This window comes from Equus caballus, chromosome 30 (assembly GCF_041296265.1).
Source record: "Equus caballus isolate H_3958 breed thoroughbred chromosome 30, TB-T2T, whole genome shotgun sequence".
NCBI lineage: Eukaryota > Metazoa > Chordata > Mammalia > Perissodactyla > Equidae > Equus > Equus caballus.
In genome coordinates, this window is record NC_091713.1 from 18,073,597 (window position 1) to 18,100,321 (window position 26,725).

General features: G+C 46.6%; 1 protein-coding gene across 7 annotated transcripts in view; it reads left to right on the top strand.

Moving 5' to 3' along the window:
* Nucleotides 1–26,725, top strand: part of SUSD4 (sushi domain containing 4) — a 123,879-nt gene that overhangs the window by 75,628 nt on the left and 21,526 nt on the right. For all 7 annotated transcript variants that reach the window (XM_070256024.1, XM_070256027.1, XM_070256023.1 and 4 more), the window contains 2 exons: nt 7,075–7,248; nt 11,339–11,527. In XM_070256024.1, coding sequence (XP_070112125.1) covers nt 7,075–7,248; nt 11,339–11,527 — 363 coding nt within the window. The remainder of the gene's footprint in view (nt 1–7,074; nt 7,249–11,338; nt 11,528–26,725) is intronic.

Genomic DNA, 26,725 nt, shown 5'->3' on the forward strand with positions numbered 1-26,725 from the left:
TCAAATGTTAAACCAACTTAGCATTCTCGAAATAAATCCAATTTACTTGTGACGTGTTTTCTTTTTAATTTATTGTTGGATTTTGTTTGTTAATATCTTATTTATAAATTTTGCATTTATGTTGATGAGATAGATTGGCCTAAATTTTTCTTTTTTTGTAAAATTCTCAATCAGGTTTTACAGTCAAGGTTGTGCTCTGCTCATAAAATGAGTGGTTGTAATCTTCCAGAATAGAACTCTGAAAGAGTTTGTCTAAGATTGATGTTATTTCTTCTTTAAATGTTTGGTAGACTTCCTGGGAAAGCCACCTAGACCTGGAGTTTTCTTTGTAGAATGGTTTTTAGTTTTGAATTCAATTTAATGTTTTGTAGGATTATAACCACTTTCTGTTTCTTCCTGTGTCCATTTTGGTAAATTGTACAGTTTTTGTTTGTTCTGGGAATTTGACTCCATCTAAAATTTCTAATTTCTTTGTATTAAGTTTTTTGTAACATCTTTTTTTTTTTAAATGTAGGATCTGTAACGGTGTCCCTTTTTTATTCTTACATGGTTATGTGTGTGGTCCCTCTTTGTTTCTTGATCAGTTTCACAAGTGATTTATCAATTTTGTTGATTTCAAAGAACCGACTTTTGGGTTTGTGGATTCTGTCTTGTCTGTGTTTCTTTTCTATTTCATTAATGTTTGTTCTTTTCTTTCTTATTTACTTCCTTGTACTTTCTTTGGGTTTAATTTACTGTGCCTTTTCTAACTTTCTAGAAGAATTCTTAATTTGGGTATAATAACTCTAAATTTATGTGTACCTGATAGTATACCTCAAAATATGTAAAGCAAAAATTAATAGAACTTTAAAGACAAATCCATAATCACAATAAGATGTTTAAACTCTCCTCTATTAGTAATTTGTAGAACAATCAGGAAAAAACAGTGAGGATGTAGAAAATTGAACGTTTGTTAGCAGACTTGACTTAACCAATTGCAAGGTATACATTCTTGATTTTCAGTTATTTCTCTTTTTATAATATGTGCATTTATGATTAGAGAGAAATTTAGAGCCATAGTTTTAGCTGTACAGCATTCATTTTAATACGTAGTATTTTTATTGTTATTTAGTTTAAAATCTTTTCTCTTTTTATTGTTATTTCTTTTTGGACCCATGGGTTATTCAGAAAGGTTTTACCAGTTTCCAAACATAAGAGAATTTTCTACTTACTTATTTCTATGTTAGTTTTATTGTGGCCAGAAAACAGGCTCTATAATTTCAGTCTTTTGAAATTTGTTGAGACTTTCTTTATGGCCCAAGTATGGTCAGTTTTTGTAAATGTTCTGTATGTGCCTAAAAGAAATGTGTAGCAGTCTTAGTCCTTCAGAGTGGATAGCTAAGAACCCACAAACAATTACTATCCAAGTGTTCAATATAAAAATAAATACTTGAAATAACAAAACACAAAGATATTAATTGCCTTTGCCACTGCAAATAAATGAAATACACCAATCCACGGGTCAAAGATAAACACTAACTATAGAAATCGTGCTTACTTATAATGACTTTAGTCTGTGCAACTGTCTTTTACGTGGCTTTTCTCAGTGGTTTTAAGCAGGGCAAAGTGATAATTCCACATTAACATTCAGCTGAGAGCCACAAGGTCTTAAGTATCCTGTTCTGAGGCTTCTTCAGGTTTCGTAGGAGTCAGTGTCCTTTAGAGAAGAAAAACAGCCTGCACCAGCACTGCTCCCGAAGCAAAGCCAGCCCCCGTGGTGGTCCTTATTTTTCTGTGAAGCATCTGCTCTCTCCAGTTGTCTCCTTTCTGAACATCATCAACCCTTGCCTCCACTTTTCTCTGCCTTGTGTTGATTGTATCTGTCGACATCCTTTGCCTCCGTTGATTCCGTTCAGTGTCTTCAGCCTGACGCTGAGTAAACTGATGGCCAGGACGGTGTTCTCTGAGCATGTGGCACGAACGGTAGTTCTGCAGAACAGTAGAGGTGTGGAACACTGCCAATCTAGAATAGTAATTCTGAGGATTGTTAGTCTACGTTAAGTGAAAAAAGCATCCCATCGTGCAAAGTTCAGGGATACCCAAGACCACCCTCACCTCTGACACCAGCTGCAAGTTCAGAAGCCCCTAAAGCCAACCTCAGGTTCAGTAATTCACTAAAAGAACACCCAGAACTCAGAAAAAACGTCATCCTCACGATTATGGTCTATTACAGTGAAAGGATAGAGCCACGGGAAGGGGCACGTGGGGTCCAGGAGTGACCAGGCGTGGGCTTTCAGCTGCCCTCTCCCAATGGAGCGGTACGGACAGCGCCTGCTCCTCCCGGCAACGATGCGTGACAATGCACATGGAGTATTGACAACCAGGGAACTAGGTTCAACTGGACAACTGGACAGCTAGACTGGGTGTCCGGAGTTTTTACTGGGGCTTGGTCACGTACAAATGGTTGACTACTTGTGTGGCCGACCTTAGTTTCCAGTCCTTCCGAAAGTGGAGCTGACACTGCATGGCCCAGGGCCCCCCAGCCTAAGTCACATGGTTGACATAGACTGTCTGGTGTGGCTCAAAGTCTCCAGATCAACAAAGATAAAAGTTCTTCTCAGGTCGGACATTTCAAGAGCATAGAGGTTACTGTCCAGGACCTGCGGGCAAAGGTCAAACCTCTCTTTGGGCGAGGTTAATCCTCTACTGCAACTAGGGCAAACCCTTTTGGATATAAATCAGATCGTGTCGTGGCCCATGCCTAAAAAGCTCCAGTAGCTAGCTCCCCATCACATTAAAGTAAACCCCAGATTCCCCACCCTAATCTACAAGGTCCTGCATGGTCTGGCCTTTCTATCTCCCTCTCGCTCACTGCATTCGAGACACATGGATCTTCTTTTGTGTTCTTAAGGACACTCAGCTCTTTCCTGGCTTTTGCACCAGTTGTTCCCTTTGCCTGAAATGCTCTTCTCCCAGACCCACACACAACTGAATTCTTCTTCTCATTAGGTCTCAGCTTAATAAATGTCATTTCCTCAGAGGCGCCTTCCTGTCTACCCAAATTAAGGGAGTGCCGGAGTCAGTCCCTATCATGTGACCTTGTTATGTGTTCATCAGAGCAGGGATCGTTGCCTGTTATTTTCTAGCTCATTTATCTGTTAATTTGTCTGTTAGCACAGTGTTCCTGCAAGTGCCGTAAGAGTAGGATTCTTGGCTTTTTCTCTACCCCCAGCTCTGGAACATATTGGACCTAGAGTAAGGGCTCAGTAATTCTCTGAATAAATGAATGAGTGAACAGACGGATGAATAAATAATAAGCTTTGTAAATGCTGGCCTCAACAAAATCCAGTAGAATTCTTCACAGCAAGACTGTCAAAGGCTTAATATGTAATATGAATTGTGAATCTCCAAGTGTGTATCTGGTATTCACGTTCCTGGGAACCTTTTTTGGGGAGCATTGATGTTGAAACCTGGCGTTTTTAAGGAATCAGATTCATTTTCACATGTAACTAACTGTTTACAGAAAAGCAAATCTGGGGCCAGCCCCACGGCTGAGTGGTTAAGTTCGTACTCTCTGCTTTCGCAGCCTGGACTTCACCAGTTCGGATCCTGGCGCTGACCTAGCACCGCTCATCAAGCCACGCTGAGGCGGCGTCCCACATGGCAGAACCAGAAGGACCTACAACTAGAATATACAATGATGTACTGTGGGTTTTGGGGAGAAGAAGAAGAGGAAAAAAAAGAATATTGGCAACAGGCGTTCGCTCAGGGCCAATCTGCTACAAAAAAAAAAGAAAAAAGAAAAACTAATCTGAGACACGGCACATATTTTTAAAAATTTCTTTAACTCTTCCTGCTCCATCTCCATCCTTTAGGAGTCTGCTCTCCGCTAACTGATCAATTAATTTGTAGTTAGGTATAAATGTGTAATACTGCCTTAGGGCCTTTTACTTCCCTTTTATTTATTTCTTATATTAAATCTCCATGATTATTAGAATGAGGATATAAAGATAATGACAGTGGTGGGCTGGTGAAAGATGATTTCTGGCATAAAAGCCAAAAGTGCCCATTTATGCCCTGTATACGTAGGTTTTGATTGTTGACGTCATTCCACGTGACAGAATCACATGTTCATAGACCTTTTTTCCTCATCTTTGGTAACAAGATTTTTTTTTTTTTTAAAGATTTTATTTTTTTCCTTTTTCTCCCCAAAGTCCCCCAGTACATAGTTGTGTATTTCTCATTGTGGGTTCTTCTAGTTGTGGCATGTGGGACGCTGCCTCAGCGTGGTTTGATGAGCAGTGCCATGTCGGCGCCCAGGATTCGAACCAACGAAACACTGGGCCGCCTGCAGCGGAGCGCGTGAACTTAACCACTCGGCCTCGGGGCCAGACCCTTGGTAACAAGATTTTTAAGGTGGCTTTTAAAAATTCTTTCTGTCGACCAGATGCATTTGTGCTATGGAACATCGTGTGATTTCTGTTTGAAACCTTGGAATTGATGAAGATCACACAGTTTTTTCAGATCCTAATGATCCTGGTTTATTTCTTTGTATAGAAATAAGGTCTATAGTTATTTACTGCTTCAGACAGCTGCTTGGGGCACATGCTTATTCCAGACGCCCCTTTCTTCCTACTCGACCCTCCTTCAGTTGGGGGATGGGGTGCCAGACATGGCAGATAAAAAAACTGGAAAGGAGTTGGATGATTTTTGTCCTGTCATTTAGTTTTGCGTTTGTTAGAGCTGGTCTATTTCAGTTTGGTCCTTACGCCTAGGACACAGCCCCTCATGGCCTCTGTACCTTGATGCCGTTGAACTCCGACTTCTGACTCCCAGGTGACGTGTGACTCCTCTCACATAGTAAATTGGTCCTGTGTCACCCTATCGTGGCTCTTCTTTGAGCAGAGTACATAAATACTGGCATCTGGGAGGCTGTGAATTCCCTTTGAACCTTTTGTCATATGCTCCCCAGTAGTCCCCAACTCCTGCTTATGGAAACTTGGAGTTCTAATGAGAAGTTCCAAGCTTTCTGTATTATAGACCTCTATGTAGAGAAACCGCCTTCGGAAACAAGGCTTGGGTGCTTCTTCTCCTCGTCAGCCAGTGTCCACCTGCCCACAACGTCCAAATGGACATTTCTTTCCATTGACTTAACCCCCTGTAGCTGGCCACGTCCTGAGTGTACTGGTTAATTCTTGGACGGATTTTGAGTCAATCATGAAAACAGTTGTTTAGTCATATAAATTACTGCCATGGGATCCATTTATGGCCAAGATTTTACAGACGGATGCCTTGATAAATGTGCTTTTATTTGCTGTGAATAATTTCTGCATCGTGATATTGAAAAAAAATGTAATTCACCTTTTCCATTAAGAAGGCAGCAGTGGTGTGCAAAGAATTGTCAGTTATCTTGTGACTCCAGTCAGGATTGTTCTGGGATTGATTTGGGGGGAATTCAGCTATTCCAGTAGAAAAACTATGGGTTAAACATGAACAGTTAGGAACCCCCTTTCCACAGCCTGCGACGCAGAAACGAGAGGTAAAATTGAAACCAGAACACGGTTTTCCAGCCAAGGCGCTGTCTGTTGAAATCCACAGGCAAAGGGAAGGACTGGTGATGGGTTTCCTCAGGGGAAGACTTAGCGGCTGGAGCGGCCTCGGGGGCGGGGCGGGGCGCCGTGTGCTCACAGTGTTCTTGGGCAGGGGCCCACATGGCTCCCCTCAGCGTTTCTGCTTTGCCTGGTGTGTACCAAGGTCTGGGGCGCGGAGGGAATGTCAGAGGAAGTGGGAGACACAGTCCCTGCTCTCAAGCTAACGGTGGTAATGAGCAGACCTGAGCTTGCAAGCATTTGACTTTGGATGACCCGTAGGAGACAGTGAATGGCCACCACCCCTTTACTTCCAGCCACCAGAGCAGATCCCTTCTGCCCAAGGCTACCCCGTCACTGACATTCGGCCTGAGGTTTGCAGGTTCGGATCCCGGGTGTGGGCCTACACACCACTTGTGAAAGCCGTGCTGTAGCAGCATCCCACATAAAATAGAGGAAGATTGGCACAGATGTTAGCTCAGGGCCAATCTTCCTCACCAAAAAAAAAAATAATAACAATGAAAAAATAAAAGTGGAAATAAATAGTTCATGCTAGAAGCTTATATGCATGTAAAATCAGAGACATTAAACAGAGATGTGCCCATAAGAGATGGAGAGAGACACATGGTGACCGATGTGACTTAAACCAGATGGGATTAGCTGGATGGTGGGAGGGGGCTGAGGGAGCAGGACCCCAAGTTGGCAGCACAGAGTGGAGTGGCCTGGGGGGTAAACTGGAAGTAGTTGGGGTTAGAAGTGGACCCTTGTAATTGATTCTCTGTATCTTTTAATCATTTTGTTGGGTGGGCTCCTTGGCTCTCCCCTGCACTCTCCTGACTCCCAGCCTCACCTCTTGTCTTCCCGTCCACGCGCATTCTGCTCGTCCTCCATCTTAAGGAGCTGCTTGCTCTGAGCCTTTGCGACATTGGCCATAGGATGTGCTGCTCTCTTTATTATCTTTTTAAAAACAGATAAGGTGGATGGGAGATGCTAATAGCAAATGCAGCCACAGCTCAGCCCCTGCTGCTCTGCAAAGCAGAGTTTCTTATCAGGCCCAGGTCCTCGCCCCGCAGGCAGAGGTGGCGTGACTGGGCGGGACCAGCCAGACAGGTGACATTGTGCCACGTGCCGTCCACAACCCAGCAAAGTGTGGAGCAGATCCGTAGTTCAGGTGAATCCCCAATTCTTGCCTTTCTTCACTTATTTTCACAGTCGTCCGTAAGCTCAGCTGTACGGTGTGAAGTGTCGCAGGCAGGAAACAAAGTTCCTCCTGTGGCCGGATCCCCACAGACTCAGTCCCTCTTCCTGAGCCATGTCTTCCTATTTCTCTGTGAAGCAGGTTCTGCTGTTTGTCCTTGGGACCCGAGCCTGGTGATAAGTAAGGAGCCATTTATCAGATTGCTGTGGAGGTCGAGACGGGGTCTGAAAATAAGAGCTTGGTTGTGAAGCTGTGAACCACAACCGTTTGAAATTCCCAAAATAACATATCCTTTTTACACAATTGCAGACTGCCGTGTCCCTCAGATTGAAGACGCCGAGATCCATAACAAGACGTATAGACACGGAGATAAGTTAATCATCACTTGTCATGAAGGATTCAAGATCCGTTACCCCGACCTATACAACATGGTTTCCTCGTGTCGCGACGACGGAACGTGGGACAACCTGCCCATCTGTCAAGGTACGGGATAGGAACTTGGTTCCTGGCTGTTCTTCTCTCAGACTTTGTCATAGAGCCTGTGCGTGTTTCTCTCACAGAATGATGGCAAGAACGACGGAGCCGCCCTCCCCACTTGGGTCAGCTGTGTCTTCACTGTGATCGCCAAAGCTTTGTAGTCTTCCCAGCTCCATACACCCAGTTTTGAGGTTTAGATGGGAGATACCTAATTCTTTAGAATGTCGGATATCTGCTTTACTCTGAGAAACTAAAAGTGGTTTAAGAATCAGGAGACTTGTAACCGGGCTGTGAACACAATGATGAGCTGTTGTATATTTAATGGAAATAACCGAGCATTTATACTTATTTCAGTAGTGGTGAGAATATATTTAAAGCCAATCTTACAGAGGCTATTTTCTCTTAATAATGTTATCCCTTTTTATAATGCATGAGGAGCAGAAAAATAATCAAATTCAGATTTCATCCAAACCACACGGTGAATATTTATCCTCGTGCAGTTTTTAAATTTGCCTGGGCCGACAGAGAGGGCCCTCTTTGTGAAAATAAGCCCTCGAGTTCACATTAATTCTGATTTTTATTTTTTGACATGTGACTTGGACCAAAGGACCAAGCAGCCGATGCATAATTCATAATTCAAGGGAGAGGGAGAGCAATCTTATTTGCACCAAAAGCACCGTCATGTTCAAGTTGAGGCGAATGTTAACTTTGTGCTGGGAAATCACAACTGGCAGACTCTGATATTGCTTTGCTTGCCCCATAGTTGGAAATAAATCATTTCCTTATGCGAGAGCTTCAGAGCCACAGCCCCTTGAAGAAACAAAGGCTTCAGGCTTAGGAGGACAGAGGCTGCCCAGACCCTCACACTGGGGCATTTCTCCCCAGAAACTTCCTGTGTAGTTTAGCATGTTATATATTACATTTTTAAAGGAGACACGTGATTTATTCATGCTTTCAGAGACTGTCCACAAAATCAGCAGCTGGCTCTTAGGTTGGGCTATTTATTCGAATGAACTTTATTAACCTTTGATTTGTTCCTGTCCTGTGGCACTATCAGAGTAATGGGGAAGAAAATTGCCTCAGACTCTGGCCACTTCTTGCTTTCATATTTTCCACTTATCTTTTTGTTTTCCTACCCTTTTTATTTCCTTTTATGTCATTTAAATACAGAAGTCTTCTTTAGGAGTTCTTTTTGCCCCAATGATTTTTTTTTTTTGGTGAAGAAGATTGGCCCCCAGCTAACATCTGTGCCAGTCTTCCTCTATTTTGTATGTGGGATGCCTCCACGGCATGGCTTGATGAGTGGTGTGTTGGTGCATGCCTGGGACCCAAACCCGTGAACCCAGGCTGTTGAAGTAGAGCGCACTGAACTTAACCACTACACCACCAGACCGTCTGTCTCCAGTGACTTTTTTAAAAGTACCCTATGGTGGTATACATCTTGGGGTATCATTGCCGAGAGTTCAGATACAGGCTTCCCCTTCACTCTGTCTGGCCACACTTGCCCCTCCCCTCCATCATCCCTTAGTCAAATCTCAGTCAAAACGTAGCTTTTGTAGTTCGGCAACTGAAAAAAAGAGAGCTGGCCGGCCGCTCTCGAGAGGCATGTGTCTTCAAACAGCAATACAACCCACAGCCCACCTTCCATCCTCAGAGCCCACTGTCCCCGCAGAGGAGGTGCCCCTAGGCTGTGCTCTGCTCTCCGCTCCATGCCCTGTCCCCACTGCAGAGGCAGGAGGGAGTCCTGGCTGCTCCAGCTTCCTCCGGGCACCGCTCAGGCATGAAGAATCGGTTGTCTTAGACAGCCTGACACCTCCTGAGCCCCCAGGGGGAATGTAATTGGCCCTTGGAATGACACTTCCTCCTGTGACTTTTATTTGCACTTATAGATCCAGGGGCTACAGCCTGAGGAGCTTCTCTCTATTATCTGGAAGTGCAAATAGAAATCGAGGTGAACACGGAGCTGAAGCCAATTTCTTACTGCTAGGCTCAGGGACAGGCTGTCTCCAGACAAGAGGAAACATGTCTTTCCTGCCCCGATTCGCTGCGAGTGTACCCACTGCTGTCTCCTTTGGGGTGGGATGGGCAGGCTGTTTCAAGGCCGTTTTTTTCCGTGGGAATTTTGTGTTTCGGCGAGCAGTGTCCTGATGCCTTCTGCTCGCTGTGGGTCAGAGTTCGTTTTTATTTGGGGAAGCCAGTTGATCCACGAGGATCGTTTCAAATGACACAGCTTCCTAGGAAGAGGAGTGGGCATGGTCACTTGTGCCAGTTCACATGAACTATGCTTACGGGTTCTAATACGCTCCCTTGTTCATATTAACTTGCTTATCTTCTTTTCTCAGTTAGCGATTCTGTTTATTCCCGATTCCCAACCTCTCCCCATACTTTTCACTTTTGCCGTGAACGTTGCCAGTTTTCAGCTCAGGAAAAAAATCATTAAGGGAGCCAGCCTGGTGGCATAGTGGTTAAGTTTGCACACTCTGCTTCGGTGGCCCAGGGTTCATGGGTTCGGATCCCAGGTGCAGACCTACATACCGCTCATCAAGCCATGCTGTACGGCACCCCACATACGAAGTAGAGGAAGACTGGCAGAGATGTTAGCTCAGGGCCAATCTTCCTCACCAAAAAAATAAAAATACATCATTAAAAAATGTCATTTGAGGCCATGGGGACTGCCTGAAAGGAAGGCTGAGTGCCATGCATTTTGGGTATGGTCCATCCTGAGTGTTGACCGATTCCAGGCAGTGATCTGCTGGGTCTGCAGAGCTCTGTGGCCTCAGGACACAGCTGTGCAGGGTCAGTGCTTGCATGACCCCAGAGTGAGCACCTCCCTAAATTCTGCATCCCAGGGGCCTCCCTCACCTCACCCTGGTCTCGCTCTGATACACAGACACCATATACCGGGGTGCTGACCAGAGCAATTTGCTGAACACAGAGCCCTTTGATACTTATAATATCTAACAGAGTCAGCTTGGGAGAGTTCAGTCCTCGGCTGCAGAGCATGTGACATAATTGGTACTTGGTGAGTGGAAGGGAAAGTAGGTATTTCTGTTCTCCTTTATTTACTTCACACGCAATTAGTCCTCCCCGGGAAAACGCAGCTCTGCAGGGCCGTTATTCCCTCCAGTGAAACTGCTGAAGCCAATAAGAAATTCCCCGATCACAGTGGATGCCACACAGAATGGGACTCTGTGCTGTTGGGAGTGTTCCACTGGGCTGCACAGGCTTCGCGACAAAAAGGCAGCCACTGTTTTACGGAAGTAGGTGCGTGGGATCCGGTTCCCGATTCCCCTCGGATGGCACGCAGGATTCTGTGCAGATTGCCCGGGCTCGCTGCAGCAGAGGTCCTCGAAGCTTGGTCCCCAGCCCTGCAGCAGCAGCTGCACCTGGAAACCTTAGTAAAGCAAATCCTTGGGCTCCTCGGACACTCTGGGGCGGGGCCCAGCAGTCTGTTCCAACAAGCCCTCTCTCTGAGTCCTTCTCAAGTTTGCAAACCACTGTGCTATGGGGTTCCTTACCTATTTCACATAAAACACAACGAGATTTGCAAAATTTTAGATGCACTGTATCAGGCAGACGTCTGTTCCATCTGCTACAGTGGGACCAGGTTTGCCTCATGACCGTCTCAGGCCACCCACCAGCCCCGTAGGAGGAGTTGGGCTGTCTCTTTCCTCTATGGCACCTCAGCGGTTCTCACTGACGGCACATTAGATGATTTGGGGAACTTTAAAAAAGATAAGGACGCCCAGGCTGTATGCCGGCCCTGGGCGTGGGGCCAGGCATTGGTGTTTGAAGTCCCTTAGGTGATTCTAACGTGCACTTGGGGCTGGAACCACCAGCAGTGACCCCTGCCCCAGCACTTCCCTACTGGTCTGACGCTCTTGGTGCCATTCGCAGCTATAAAGGCGAGTATCCCCATTGCAAGGAGAATAGGTCAGTAGATGAGGGAGTCTGAGCGTTTAAGCCCACAGTGCCCATTCCCCAGAGGCCAGGCCACGTTCACAGTGGGCGAGGCCGCAAGAGCGACAGTGCTTCATCCTTTAGGTGGCCGGAGAGGACCTAGTGAAACCTTCCCTTTTTCTTTCACGCGTCACAGGCTGCCTGAGACCACTCGCCTCCTCTAATGGCTACGTGAACATCTCCGAGTTCCAGACCTCCTTCCCGGTGGGCACTGTCATCGCCTATCACTGCTTTCCTGGATTTAAACTTGAAGGGTCGGAGTTTCTCGAGTGCTTACACAACCTCATCTGGTCGTCCAGCCCACCCCGGTGCCTTGCTCTGGAAGGTAACACATCTTCTGCTTTTGGAAGTTGAGTTTTAGATAATTAAAGTGGGTGTTTCAATAGGGTGTGAAGAGCGGAGGATTACGGTCAGCAGTAACTTTTGTTCCCTGAGCACACCGCGTGCCTCCATCCTAAGCAGAGGATGCAAACCTGGTCCTCTGCCATGAAGCCATCCTTACAACCAGATATTAAATTTGCTCCCGCCATCCTCAGGCTGAAAGAGGCAGAAAGTGGATAAAAGAGAAGAGTTCCAAGCGTCAAAGGTTAAACTGTGAAAGATTGCAGAGTTAAATGAAATGTCTTCAAAAATTAATTTTCTCTGCACCACATGAAAACAGATTACATTGTGGCATCATTAATGTCACCCCTCGCTTTATTGTGTCACTGTTTATTCCTATTTCCACGCATCTTATGGCTTGGCTGTAAATGCGTTGCTGCAAGCACGCACTCGGAAGCCTGAACCCAGGAGCGCGTTCCTCCCTGTTTCTGTTAAATACGGTCTATGCGACTATTTTAGACTGGTTTACTGAAGACCACTCATCGGTAGTATGAAGTAGTGAGGGGGACAGGGCATCATCGCCAGGATCAGGGCAGTGTCCGTGCGGGTAGAGGCCACAGAACCTTCTGCTGGGCAAGTTGGACATGCTGGCTTAGCCCTCGCTTTGACTCGGTTCTTGAAATTATATCAAAGAGAACAAACCCCGGTTTGTTTCTTGGCGTCTGAACATGGTGGGCAGGAGGGGTCAGTATGGCGAAAGAAAAAAGAATGGCAGGAAACCTCAAATCCAGAGTCCCCGCAGAGCCTATTTGCAGCTTTTCTTGAGAAACAAAATAAGACACGACAGCATGTGGAAGCACGAGTTCCCGCCAGTGCGCACCTCAGTGGGGGAAGAGGTCAGAGTAGGAAGCGTGCTGTGGAGGGGGTGGGGGCCTGGTGCACAGAGCAACGAGAATGCCCGGCCTGGGCCCTCAGTTTTGCATTCTCCTAGGCTAGTAAGTGGCACCCCTACTTGCCTCCACTTCCTACCCATCCCAAATCCCCTAGGGGATGAGAGCCTGGACCAGAGATGTCAGACAGAAAACAGGAAGCCCAGTTAAATCTAAATTTCAGATAAGCAAATAATATTTTAATATGAACGTGTCCTAAATATTGCATGGGACTGACTTATGGTAAAAAGTTATTCTTTATTTATCTGAATTTCCAGTATAACCGAATGTCCTGTATTATTTGCTAAATCTGACGACCCTAGCCTAGAGGGATCAGGGCATCCCCTTCGTGTCCACCGGGAACGGTTTTTCTGCTGTCTGGACACTGTGGCGGGCTGACGTGAGCAAGGGCCACTGATGGAAGGAGGCTATTCTTGTTCTTGGAGGTTTCTCCCTGCTCAGAGAACCAGAAATAGAGGCTCGGTTAAAGGTATCATTGTTATGATTGTTTCTATTTGAAATACCTATTTTAAAATCTTTCCGGATTTCATTTAAATGCCTTTCAGGCAGTCGTGTTCTTTTTTTGTATTCTTCTCCTCAAAGCCCCCCAGTACATAGTTGTAAATTCTAGTTGTGAGTGTCTCTGGTTGTGCTATGTGGGCCGAAGCCTCAGCCTGGCCTGATGAGCGGTGCCGTATCCACGCCCAGGATCCGAACTGGTGAAACCTTGGGCCGCCGAAGCAGAGCGTGTTAACTTAACTACTTGGCCGTGGGGCCAGCCCCAAGTCATGGTCTGATAAGCTTCATTTGGGGACTTTGAAAGCATTTTTTTTTAAGATTGGCCCTGAGCTAACATGTGTTACAAATCATCCTCTGTTTTTGTTTTTCTCCCCAAAGCTCCACTACATAGTTGTATATCCTGGTTCTAAGTCCTTCTAGTTCGTCTATGTGGGATGCTGCAACAGCATGGCTTGATGAGTGGTGCATAGGTCCATGGCCAAGATCCAAACCAGTGAATCCCAGGCCACTGAAGCGGAGCAACCAAACTTAACCACTTGGTTATGGGGCCGGCCACTTGAAAGCATTTTTTATGAAGCCTAGAGAATATGATATGAGTAGACGTAAACATAATCTAACTTCAAGGGTCAACAATCTAAGGTTATGAACAGGAAGCTGTGACTGGCTTCTGATTGCAAATGAGTCTATGGGGCTTTTTTTAAGTTTATTTTTTAAATTTATTTTGAGGAAGACTGGCCCTGAGCTAACATCCGTGCCCATCTTCCTCTACTTTATATGTGGGACGCCTGCCACAGCATGGCTTGATGAGCCGTGCTAGGTCCACAACCAGGATTCGAACTTGCGAACACCGGGCCACCGAAGTGGAGCGTGCATACTTAACTGCTACACCACCAGGCCAGCCCTGAGTCTCTGGTTTGACACATGTCTATTTTCCTCTGCCCGGCTGAGCTGAGGGATGATGCTGAAAACCCAGGGTGACAGCTGCCTGTGCCAGGAAGGCCACTTAACACCTTTTTCCCCTCAGGTTTTGTTTTTTTAAAAACTAATCTTTACATCTTTATTTTCAATTCATGTCCCTTTAAATTATCTGATGGGATTCCTTTGCGAGACCTTTAAATGCTCCCCTGGCTAATGGCACCCAAACCACGACTCTAAACTGAGAGGCACAGAGTAGACTAAAGGGATTTTTGTCTCAAGATTTGATAGAAACTGGGTTAAATGAAGCAGTGGGTTAAAATAGCAGGCAAGGATTCACAAAAAAGTTCTCCAGAGGTACCTAGTAGGTGTTGGTATTTCTTTAACTCTTGAATTGCATATCATCTTTTTAAAAGGTGGTACCTTATTTATGCAATAGTGTCATAGGGCATCTGACATAGATGAACTGTCCCGAGGGAATGTACCCCATTAATATATCACCTGCTCTCTCCCCTCCTCACTTTCCTGTCTTCCTTAGCGCACAATTTGATTTTTCGTGACGGCGCAGTGAGAATTATTGCACTGTGCTGTGGAACGGTGATGCTCTCAGGGGCTTTAAATATGTTAGGGCGCCTTGCCCCTAAAGTGACTGGGTCTGGACAGCTGTGCGGTGGAAGGCTTTTTCTGTGAGCTTTTCATCCCCTCCCCTCTCACTACCAATCCATCAGTCTGTCAGCTGTCAGTGCACCTGTCACTGCAGCTTCCCCACCTGCGACTCTTTTTCTAACGTGCTGGGAGCCGGGACATGGAATCAGAGATCATGGAGGAGGCAGTGTGGTGTATTGATTGAGTGCGAACTGATCTCCCACTGGCTGGGTTCACACCCTGGGTCTCCTGCTTAATCATTTGACCTGGGGCAAGTCATCTAACCTCCATTGCGCCCTCCGTTGCCTCGTCCATAAAGTGGGGGAGATGGTCATACTTCTCTTGTGGGACTGTGAGAATCCGGTGTGACAACACAGGTGACACGTTTAGCGAAGTGCCTGGCACCAGGTCCGTGGTCAGTGAGGTCTTCATCGTTATTATTGCTCTTAGAATTGTGTACAAAGTCACCATAAGTAAGTGAGAATCTGGACATGACTGTGTGAATAACGCCCCCAGGTTTTTCTGCATAAACATTGTGGTGCTATTTTGGTCATTCAGATGCTATTTTGGTTACTTGCACGCTTTTAGCTGTGTTTGTAAAAGTTGAATCCTAGGTGAAGGAGGGAATGCTGAACAATAGTAATAATTGCCATTAATTTTGAGGGCTGACTCCGTGTCAGGCTCTCAACCAAAATGTTTGACACAGTATCTCATTTAGTCCTCCAATCGCCCTTGTGAGGCAGGTCCTAGTTCTAACCCATTTTACTGACGAGCAAACCCAGGCTTCTAAAGAGTCAGTAATTTGTGCCCGAAGTCACACAGCCAGTAAGTGGGGGAGCTTGGACTCGAACATGGGGCTTTGTCACTTCAAAGCTCATGCTCTTAATCACCAAGGTGCATTGTCGAATTAACTTGTTCTGATTACTTTACAATCCAACAGGGAAACAATTTGATATTTTTATAGTCATTTGTTAGAGTCAAAAATTTTTTAAGAATTATTGCATAGGAAGGAATTTGTCTTTCTGGTCTAGTTATCCTCCCTGTAGAAATCCCAGCTGCAGGGGACCGTGAGCCCCAAGGGAGGCCCTGCTGCCTGCTGGGTGGCAATGAGCTCTCACGGCTACCCCCTAAATGCCCATTAGTCTCCTATATTTCAGGGGAGGCTCGCTTCAGCCAGTGGGCTGGTCAGGGCTTGTGTCCCCTTTCACAGACCAGGAGACTGACACCCTGAAGGATGACATGACTTGTCCAGACCTCTCACTCTTGGTCCATGGCTCTTTCCACCATGTGGTGTCTCCTTTCCCTAGTGGAATGGAGAGCACCTTGTAATGGCAGGCTTCACTGGTACCAACATTGAGTGACAGCTGTCATTCTCACATGTCAACAGCCCCATCATTGATGCCCAGCTTCAGGAAGGAGTTTATAATTTGGAAGGAAAAGCTCTGGCAGCTTCCTCAGAGGTGTGTGTATTGTGTTTCCAGGCCTGCGCCCTTGCTCCCGTCTTATTGATAGTGGACGATCCTGGAACATGTGCATTTCCTGTCGCTGTATTGGATTTGGTAGAGCACCTGAAATCACAAAGTCTAGAACCAGAATGTTGCTACATCATTTTAAAGTAGATGATTATAGATATTTAGAATTTTGGGACCTGGAAGGAGCTCCATATGTGTTGGCCTGTCTCACTGTGGGTCTGTGTGCTTTTCCTCAACTCTGTGTTTTCCATTCTTGGGCCATCTTCATCTCTGAGGCTCTCATCTCTCTCTGTCTCTTTCATACACAGACAGACACACACAGACATTGAAACCAAGAAATGTTAAAAAAAGAAAACTTGACAATGTGGACAATTTCTCATTTATAAGTGCTAAGAACTTGGTTTTCGTTGTCAATAGTGTTTATCGAACACCTGCTAAGTACAGAACAACACCAAATTGGGCACTGGGGAATTACAAAGAAAGAAAAGGACATAATTCCTTCCTTTGAAGAGTTTGCAGTCTCATGGGGAGAACAAGATGGCAAATCCCATTATTTAGAGACTAGCATCGTTATAGGCAACATCAGCGTATACGCACAGCTACCTTTACCAAGGGGTACATGAATGCTTATGCATTTGGAAAGGGTAGAAGGAAATTTCTAGTAGGAGATATCACAGTTGTAAAGTGAAAATTTCTACCCCAGGATTTATGGGGCTTTTGTTTCTTTTCCCTGGAGACCAAACAGAAGCATGTTTTCTGTCTCCACTTGAGCTTTGAGAAGAGACAAAGTCTGGACGTCTCCCTCATTCAGAACAGCTGTGCATTTTGAAGCTCCGTGGAGCTCCGCAGCCTAGGCAGCGTGCCTTAGTGTGTGTGAGGGGCACCAGCCCAGTGATGTGAAGGGTGGGAACATGGAGGGATATTGAGGGGGCTAAAAATAAGTACAGTCATGTGTCGCTTAATAAGAGGGACACGTTCTGAGAAATGCATCGTTAGGCGATTTCCTGGTTGTGTGAACATCACAGAGTGCACTTCCACAAACCTAGATGGTACAGCCTGCGACACACCTAGGCTAATCTTATGGGACCACCGTCATATATGCCGTCTATTGTTGACCAAAACATCATGTCAGTCTACAAAAACAGAAACCATTTACGAGGCAAAGTGTTTATTGGCGATCAAAGAATTATAATTCAGGGAGCACAGATTCAGATAGAAACCAAAATAGTGTCCCGATTCGGAGAGGGGCTGAGAGTTTTTATGGGAAAGAGGGAGGACGAGGTGAGTTGTATTAAGGAAGAGTTCGTTGGTGCTGGATGAGGTGAGGTTAGGTTTGTGCTTCATAGATGGGCTTGAGATGCGGTCATCAGGCCAAAGGCTAGACTTGTACTTCATTGATGGGGCAGTGATTTGGTCATCAGCAAAGTCTGGTTCCATCAGTCCTTACAGACAGGATATTCTTGTCCTTACTGACTTTTTGGAATGTTGGTGGTTTGCTCCAGTTTGGAAAATCAAGAAAACAAGACATGCAAGGCAATTCCTCTGAAATGGCTGCCCCGGCTCTATTTTAATATGGCTCCACTCATGTCATCTTTCACAGTTGTTCTGCGGCCATGACTGTAAATGAACCAACCATGCCACAAATGGTTACAGGGAGGGCTGCCTACACACGGGGCCGTCTAGGAAGTGGTACTAACTGCCCAGAATCCCTAGATGCTGTATAGTTGGGGCTGCAAATGCTGGCTAGGGGCGGCTCAGGAAAAGGCTCTTTCTTTACATAGGAAAGAACCATCCAAAAGCCTTGAGGTTCCAGAACATTCTCCTCACATTCAGGTTTTCAAATGGCCTGGAAGTAGCCCAGATGCTGGGTATCTGGTGACAGGAATTCCTGGGGGCAGGTTAACAGCCGCAGAGATCACATGACTGCATCTTTGAGGCGGGGAGCAAGGCTGGGAGAAGAGACTGTTGGAGCCAAAAATTGAAATCTGGAGTCCTTGGTTGTGACCCAGCCACTTAAAGATTCCTGTTTGCCCAAGTGTTAAATTAGAGGACTAGATTCTTTAACCAGAAGTCCTTTCAGTAGTCTCTAGGGAAAACGATGGCAAATGGGATCAGGTCTAGAAAGCACCAATTAAACACTTAGTGAGATTAGAGCTTGGAAAGAGAGAAACCAAAATCAGTGGTATATGCTATTTTAAATAGATGCCTGTGAAATTCATTCGTTCGTCCAGTAGACATTTCTTATGTCCACATGCTGAGTATTTTGCAAGGTGCAGAGAATACAGAGGCAAACAGATGACATGAGGTCTCTGCCGCCTTGGCTCACGCATCCTGTACGCGGGTCCTGAAGTCTACACATGTGGAGCTTGGTTCCAAATATTCCATTTGGAAGTTATCCGGGGCCTCTGGTGGTAGAGATGATTGTTACCTCCTCTGAGGCCACCGAGAAGGGGTTCTAATGGGGGTCTCTGTGGTTTTGAAAGCACTGGTGAGGGTAGGGTCAGTGAGTCCCTTGTGGCTGTGTTGGGTTGGCTCTGCCCTGCGATGCCCGGACCCCCTCGGAAGGCAGCGGGATGCAGGCATTCTGTGAAGGCAGTGAGCATGGCCCCGGGGGCCCAGGGGAGTCTGCTGTGCTTGTGTGTTTGCTTTGCCCAAATAGGGGAATAAATCACTCTGGGAACGGCAGGTACCTAAGGTTTCGCTTGTAATGACTTAGGCAGTGGCCTCCCCAGTGCTGACCTTTTCAACAGGCTTTCAGCCTTGTGGCTGGCATTTCTCCCAGGAACCAGCAACCCTGACCCCGTTAGAAGCTGAACAGCTGGAACATTTTGGTTTTAATCCCACCAATCCCAAAACCCAGAATGCCCAAAGCGATTCCCGCCCCCCTTCCCACTCATTTCAGACTCACACGGATGAAGATGGAAGTTTCATCAGACATTTCAGATTCAATTACAGCGAACGCAGCCGGGTGATTTCCTCAGAACCGACTCGTGCCCGGGGGTCCTTTTAGATCTGTGTCCTTTTCTAAGAAAAGGAGGAAATATAAGAAATTGAAAAAGCCTGTTTGGCCAAATGTGAAATAACTTGAAAGGTTCCAATTTGGGATCCAAACTCAAAGCCAGTTTGGAGGTGGAGGGTTCCCAGCTCCCAGGCCGCCTCTGCAGTCCGCTTTGTTCCCCAGTCAAAACAGGTTCAGGTTCACGAGGTGCCTGGTGGAAGAGGCGCCCGACATGGCTCCTCCCTCCAGGAGCCCTGCCCTGGCGCAGAAGCTCCTCCAGACTTCAAAGTGAATCCCACGTAGCAAGAGGAAAGGCAGCAGAGAAATCCGGGCCTCTTCCGATAAGACCTGCCCTGCCTTCTTCGGTGAGCAGTGGGAGCCCCTCAGAGGGAGCTCCCGGGGACCACTTCCAGCTGTCATCACAGCACCCCCGCGCCAAGGTTGCTCCCCTTTTACAAAAGCGAAATTCACAGTGCACAAAGGAGCCTAGGCCTGTTCCGAAGCAGATTGCTGTAAATTATTGTGTGTGATACGGTCAAGTCACCATGTCATTCCCCCAACCGGAGTCTGGACCCTCTCCCGGTGGAACTGGTGCCCCTCTGCCTGTCACCCCTGACCAGACAAGCAAAGGAGAGTTGGGTCTCTCGAGCCTTCTTGCCTGGAGATCCTCAATACGAAGATGTTGACCTGGGTCCCTTAATTAACTGGAAAGTCTTTTGCGTGGAATTTTAAGTGGATCAAGGGAATGACAGGATGAAGTCACAGCGAGATTTAATGGCACTGATTTGGGATCACTGATGGTGGGATTCAGAGCTTAGAAAGCGTTAGGCACCACCAGCTGACCTTCCTCCCTGCTACCCCAGTGCACCCCGGCACCTCGTTTGCAGAGGTGAATTGGCAATGCCAGAGCTGAGTGGGTTTGTCCAAGGCCTCGCGGCCCGGGAGTGCCCGTGGGGGCTCCCTGACCCGTACCCAGCTCTGGCACCATCAGGCAGCCTTGCCGTTGAGGGTGCCCGTGTCAGTCAGTCTCCTCTCCCTTCCTCCCCTACATTCGTGAACAGGGAGAAGCAACATTCAGAACTTCATCCTCCGAGGAGCATCTCCAAGACAGAAAGTGCCTGTTCCTCCCTGCCTTCCTGGCCCTTGGTATATATATTCAACGGAGAGTAGCTGTTATAACTAACACTTTCTCTGACTCATTCAACAGTTTCTGGATGCCTACTCTATGGCAGGCACTGTGGATGTACCTTTAATACATGCTCTCTCGTCCTCACAACCGTGATGACAAGTAAGCGTGGTGCCAACTGGCAGATGAGGAAACTGAGGATCAGAGAGCTCCCCTCTTTCACCCTGCTCCCAAGTGGTCCAGCCCATATGCCTCCTGAGCCCACCACTGCTCCTCCGGGCACTTCTAGCACCCAGAGTACCTGTTGGAAATTAGGGTCTGGATTCTAATCCCAGCTCTGCTGCCTGCTGGCAGGGGAGTTCGCGTCCTCCGATGGAGAGGGAAGGAGCTTGGAGAATTGCTCATTGAGGCTCCTTCCTGGTAGCTACATTCTTTGACTCTGCTCTTAACCAGAACACACTGTTCCGGGAGAGGCTGCTCTGTCCTTGCTGGCTCTGGGGGGTGAAGCTCGGGGGTTGGGATGCTAGGAGAGTTCCTGCTCTTGACGACTGCTGACAGAATTTCCCTGAGACTCTCTCCAGACAGTCAGCCCATGAGCCTTCCATCACAAGGGGGCAGCGGCAGGGAAACGAAATAGATGTTTGTTGAGTGTCGTCTTGATACCAGGCACTTCATTTGTTATCTTAGCCTCGAAACAACTCCAGCTGTTATTCCCTCTGCATGGAACTGGGCCTCGGGGTGTAAGTTGCAGAGCTGAGATTCGGAAGCAGCCCTGACTCGACCCCCCGGCTGTGCTTCTCCTCTGCCCTGCTGTGGCTTCCACGAGAGAGGCCACATCCCTGCCTTCTGAATCATCTGCTCAGCTGCCCATGGGCGCTTCTTTATCTGCTAGTGTTCCCTGGAATGTGAACTTTCATCATGTAAGAGCTTGGGGAGGAGGGAAAAGGATACGCTATGGTTTGGCCCAGGCTGCACTGTGTAGCATGGTGGACAATGGAATTTTCCCTTCTTCCTTCCCCCACTGCCCTCTTCCCAGGTAGGGCTCTGATGCCAACCACAGATGTATTCAGCATAGGAGGTCATTGCTATTAGGAATTCAGGTTCTGTTCACCTCAACTGGAGTGATAATAGCTGTAAGCAATGGGTCACCCACACCCCCAGGCCTCCCGCCATTCAGAATAGGCCAGCTGGCGAGGGCCGTGGTCTCCATTAGCCTCTCTTGGGCTCTCAAGCTCCCCACAGAGTCACCTGCCAGCAGCTGGATCCAATGTGAAATTAAATCAGCAGAAAATGAAGAAAAGAGCAATGAATGCCTTTTTTCTCTCTTCTTCACCCAGTGTAGCGGTGGGGCCTCTATTCGTGGGAAGATGGAGGGAGGGCATCTCCTTTATCAGCTTGCCCCAGCCTGTACCCTTCTCTTCTCAGCCTAATGTGAGAGGTTTATACAAGGCTAGGTAATACTTGGTCAAGTGGTTTTGGACCCCTGTCCTCAAGGTCCTAAGGCCCGAGTTGTTCCCTGGGAAGCAGAGAGGCCCCAGATGGCTGTGTTCTGGCTGTTTTCAGTATTTACACATTGTTTTCCCACTTAAGATTTGTTTGAAGAAAGAGCTTGCCAGTAAGTATGAAAGTCATTCACCTGGTTCTGCCTCCTTAGGAACTTGAGACCAGAGAATTGAAACGATTTGCGTGCTAGGTCACACCCGCATCACCCCATCTCCTCGGACTCTGCCTTCGCACGTGTGAGTGGATGGTGAATTTAGAACCCTAATGAGGAAGCCGGCTCACATCAGTCAAAGTCTTATGGGATTTAGAGATCTTATTCTGAAAGAACGAAAGAATCTTCAGTTCTCTGTGAAGACAAGTGTGTGTTCCCTGGGCCTGGGAAAGAGGAATTGCCAGCCCCTCCCCCTGTCCTGTGTTGGTGACCCTCTGTCTGAAACAACAGGGAGGTCGCCTTGTGAACCAAAAGTGTGTTCTACCATCTTGGCACATACTTTAGCGTGTAGCATCCTCTTTTGCCGTGTTGTTTCCTGGCCATGAAAATTGCTGCATCCGGCACTGTTTGTATTACAGCTACCTTCACCGTGACCCTAGCAAGGTTTTTTATTAGAGGGAAATGCAAAACAGCAAGCAATCCTGTTAATTTATTGTTCACAAGCAACAGTAAATTATTCTCATACCATCTCCATGTACTTTCATACATTACAGCAGAGTGATTACAAGAAAATAGCTGCCCGTATGTTATAGCCGCATTTCTCTGGAATCACCGTGCTGAATTTTCTCTCTCTCTCTCTTTTTTTTTTTTACAATAAGTAATTGCCACTGTAGCTTCTTCCTCTTCTCGGTCACAGATCTCTCTTGTACTCAAGAGTAGATTGTGCCGTGACATCAAGAAGCTTCATTATTTTTTTTCTATGTCGAGTCCAGAAACACTGATCTTTCTGTCCTAAGAAAACCAAGAGACCTTGTTCCTATTTCTCAGGCTTCCTGGTAGTACTTTCCAGACCCTTTTTCTCTTGAATTTTATGACTTCTGGCCTGGTAGATAGCCCTGGCTCTTTCTCATCCTCTCTCTCCAGGACTGCTGTTCACTAACCTTAGCTCCTTGGCAGGACCCCATCTCAGCATCTTCCATTCCTTTTAGCCTCATTGGAAACATGTGACCTTCAACCTCCAGCTCCCCTGGACTCCTAGAATTACCTTTTTTTCCCACCTCATTCAAATGAAGAGATTTACATTGAAGTCAAAGGAAGTAGAGAGGTGATTCTTTTCCCCACCAAAGGCAAATGGGCTGGTGGAACTCTGGAATAGTTTCTCCCACCTAATCAAAGAATGAAGAGAACACCATTGGGAGACTTGAATAACCCCCTCCCCCACCACACACTCACATTCAGAGATGGAGTCCCACCAGGCTTGAGCCCAGCTTCTGCCAAGCCCTCCATCCCTCTGTTCTCACTGGGGCAGGCAGCCTGTCCTGGAGGTCTGCATCAGCCCCAGAGCATGCAGTGGATTTGAACCTCGGACCATCACTCATGTCTTTATGGAAATGTCTCTTGGGTGCAGGATGCAAGGTGCAAGGATGGGGTTGAATCATTAGTCAATGAATGAGTCTAAAGATTGCAGACCCCTGACCCCCTCCTCCCACTGTGGATGTGTTGAAGCCCTTTGCCAGATTGGTCCGTAGGAATGCTTCGAGTTTTCTGCAGTGACAGCCACTCATCCACAACAAGAATCCTACATGCAGGCTTCTCCCAGGCTCGCCATTCTGAATGTCTGAATTCCACATCCTCCATGGCAGCCGAGATCTTTTACCTCTTTGCTGAAGGCCAGGGTGGGTTTTACTAGGGGCAGGAGAATGGCAAACCAGTCCCTTGCTTTCACTGGGTTCATGGTTCTCACCAAAATAGATTCCCACTTTGCCTTGTAGTCTCCTCATATTTTTGAAAAACTCACAGACATGCAAGCTGAGGTCTTTATTTTGTGATGTTCAAATATCAGGTCACTGAAAGGAACACAGAGCTAAGCATCAGCAGAGCTGTGACCAGTGCTTGCAGCCACAAGCTTGTGCCAAGAGGGTGACTTCATCATGCTCAGAAAATAGATGACCAGCACAAATGGGAAAATCTCAGTGTTTGTCCTTAAACTCTAGGATATCTTCTCCATCCCTGTTCCAGGCAGAATTTATTTCCTTCTTTCCTCTCTGGGAAGTTAGATGACTTGTATTTCATGGTCATAAAACCTCTTGCAATCAGGTACAACACAAGGGTAATAAATCCCTTCAGTCACTCTGTGGGCCTTTTTCAGGCTGGGAGTCTCTAGGAAGTATTCAGCAGGGTTGTTTGGGGTCATTCCTCCCCAGCTCCCAACCCATCCCCACTTGTCTTCATAAATGATTGCCAGAATTCCGTTTTTTTCCCCCAAAGACATTTGGGGTGATAGGCAGGTAAAATATTCACACCTTTCCGTGTCCATCTTGGTGTCTTGTGTCACTCATTCTTTTCATAGAACCTGTAACTGTAAATGCCTGTGTTCATAATAATTTCCTCTTTTTTGTCCAGGAGAAGGGTTTTTTTCTTGTTTTTGCAAAAAGATGTGCCCGACTGTAAATTTTGCCCAGATTTCTCTAAAGTTGAAGTGCTTAGCAGAGATGGCGCTTCTTTTCCTCTAGTAACTGTGGCTCCTGCAGAAAAGTCTAGGACTTTGCTCACATTCTGGCTAGTTTGCTCTTTGATGAATGAGAACCTAATGCATTTTTTTAATACCATCTCTCCCATTCTTAGCAAGGGATTTAATAGGTTCAGGCATTAGGAAGGTGGAAAACTAGCTGGAAGTTAAAAAAAGAAGCCAATTATACTGGAATTCAGATTTTAAAACTCGTCCTTAGCTCAAGCCATCTCAAGCGAAAACTGTCTACATCAATCCGTATTTTCATACCGTAAAATCCAAGGGAAATATTTTTGAATGGGGAAGAAAAGAAAATTTGAAGGATGCTGGGAAGCCAAGAATTCTACAGACAGCCATGGCTAAAATAGCGTGTGAGAGGAACCTAGCTCTGCCATACCACGTGACATCTTCAAAGGTACTGTGGCCCTTTGTTACTGTGGGTGACTCTCTACTGTCCCCAAAGCACAAGGTTCCCCAGCCTGGTTTCTGCCAGCACTGTCCAAATTGAAGAATGACTAATATCTCCTCAAGGAGCTCTTAGGGTTTGAGGCCTGGGATTCAGGGGTCCTCTGTTACTTTGATCCCCACTCCCCTCCATCTATTGCAGCATATCTCACAAATTAACCACTTTAATGTACACGATTGTTTTTTACTTCACTTTGAGGAAATCTTGGTGTCTAGTTATTTCAAGCAGACATTCTGACATTAGCCAGGAAACCCCCCTGCTCCAGCTGGCTGCTTCCCCGTGGACCTGGCCTGAGAGCTCAGCCTCCCACTGCCAGGCCAAGGATGGACTCATGCTATATTAGTTTCCTAGAGCTGCTGTAAAAAGTACCAAAAACAGAGTGACTTAAAACAATGGGAATTTGTGTTCTCACAGTTCTGGAGTCTAGAAGTCTGGATTCAAGTTGTTGGCAGCCCCATCTTCCTTTAGAGACTGAGTAGTCTCTTTTCTTGCCTCTTCCTAGCTTCTAGGGGTGACCTCAGCACTCCTTGGCTTGTAGCTACACCATTCTGATCTCTGCCTCTGTTGTCACATGGTGTTCTTTGTCTCCCTGTGTGTCTGTGTCTTCACGTGCCTGCCTTCCCTCTGTGTATCTCTTCTCCTCTTATAAGGACACCATTGGATTGATGTTGGACCAAAGTCGTGTTGGATTAAGGGCCCACCTTACTGTAATATGACCTCATCTTAACCTGATTACATCTGCAGTACACCTGATTTCCAAATAAGGTCACATTTACAGGTGCCAGGGGTTAGGACTTCAACATGTCTTCTTGGGGACGTATTCAACCCACACCACATGCTCTCCCTGCCTTGGCTTGAGAAGAAGAAGATGCCCCTTCTGTCTTCTCTCTGCCTCTTGCTTCCAGGTTTAAAGGACTGTTTTCAAAGCTTCCCAAACCCCAGTTGGCCACAGCCCTTTTGTGAGCTAACCTCTCCTTTGGCCCAGGACACAGTACCTTGCTTATGTCCACTGAGCCAATGAGAACACTCCTCTGAGTCCATCAGCATTCCTCCATCTGGCCTTTCTTCTATCTCTGGAGGCCCCAAGGCTTTTCCAAACTCTGAGCCCACTGTGCAGACCCACATCTTAGCAGATGAAGTCGTCGCTTGCGCCTCTGGCCCTTGAGTGGCCTACACTTGCTTTCCCCTGTTCTCACTTCAAACCCCATGGCAAGACTCAGTGAAGGAGCCCAGCTTCAGAGTAAGCTTCACTTAAGGTGACATCCCAGCTCTGCTATTTATTTGCTAGCTGACCTTGGGCAAGTAACATCACCTTTCTGAGCCTCGATTCCCTTATCTGCATGGATGAGGCAATAACAATCCTTCAACAAGCTCTGCAAAATTGTTGTTAGGATCCAGTGAGCTAGTGCATGTTCACTGCCCTCGCTGTAGGTGCTTGTTAAAAGTTGTATTGTAATTACTGCATGCGTTTTTATCTCATTGGCTCACAATATAGCCAATAATAATAATAACTGTCTCTGTTAACGAGCACCTTCTTCTGTGCCAGGCACTGTGCTTGCTGATTTTCAGATATTATTTCTAATTTTTACGAAAGCCCTGACATGTAGGTATTCATGTTTGACAGATGATGGAAACTAAAACTGGCTCAGAAAGAGGTTAAGTAAAATGCCCAAGGTCACACAGCTACAAAATGTGTGAGCCAGGATTTGAGCCCAAGAAAGTGCATTTTGCGCTGTGTGAAGCTGACCGTGGGGTCTTCCATTAATCCGGTAATATGTTACATCTTCTCCGACTTTCTCACACTCTCGCTCTCACACTTGCTGCTGTTCTGTTCTCCCAGCTGATTTTTCCCTTTCTAACTCTCTCTTCACTGTCCATGACTTCTAAGCCAGCAGTTCTCAAATTTGCTCAGAAGTCAGAAAAGCATGGTACTTTTCACAGAATAGCATACTTTTTTTTTGTACTGAAC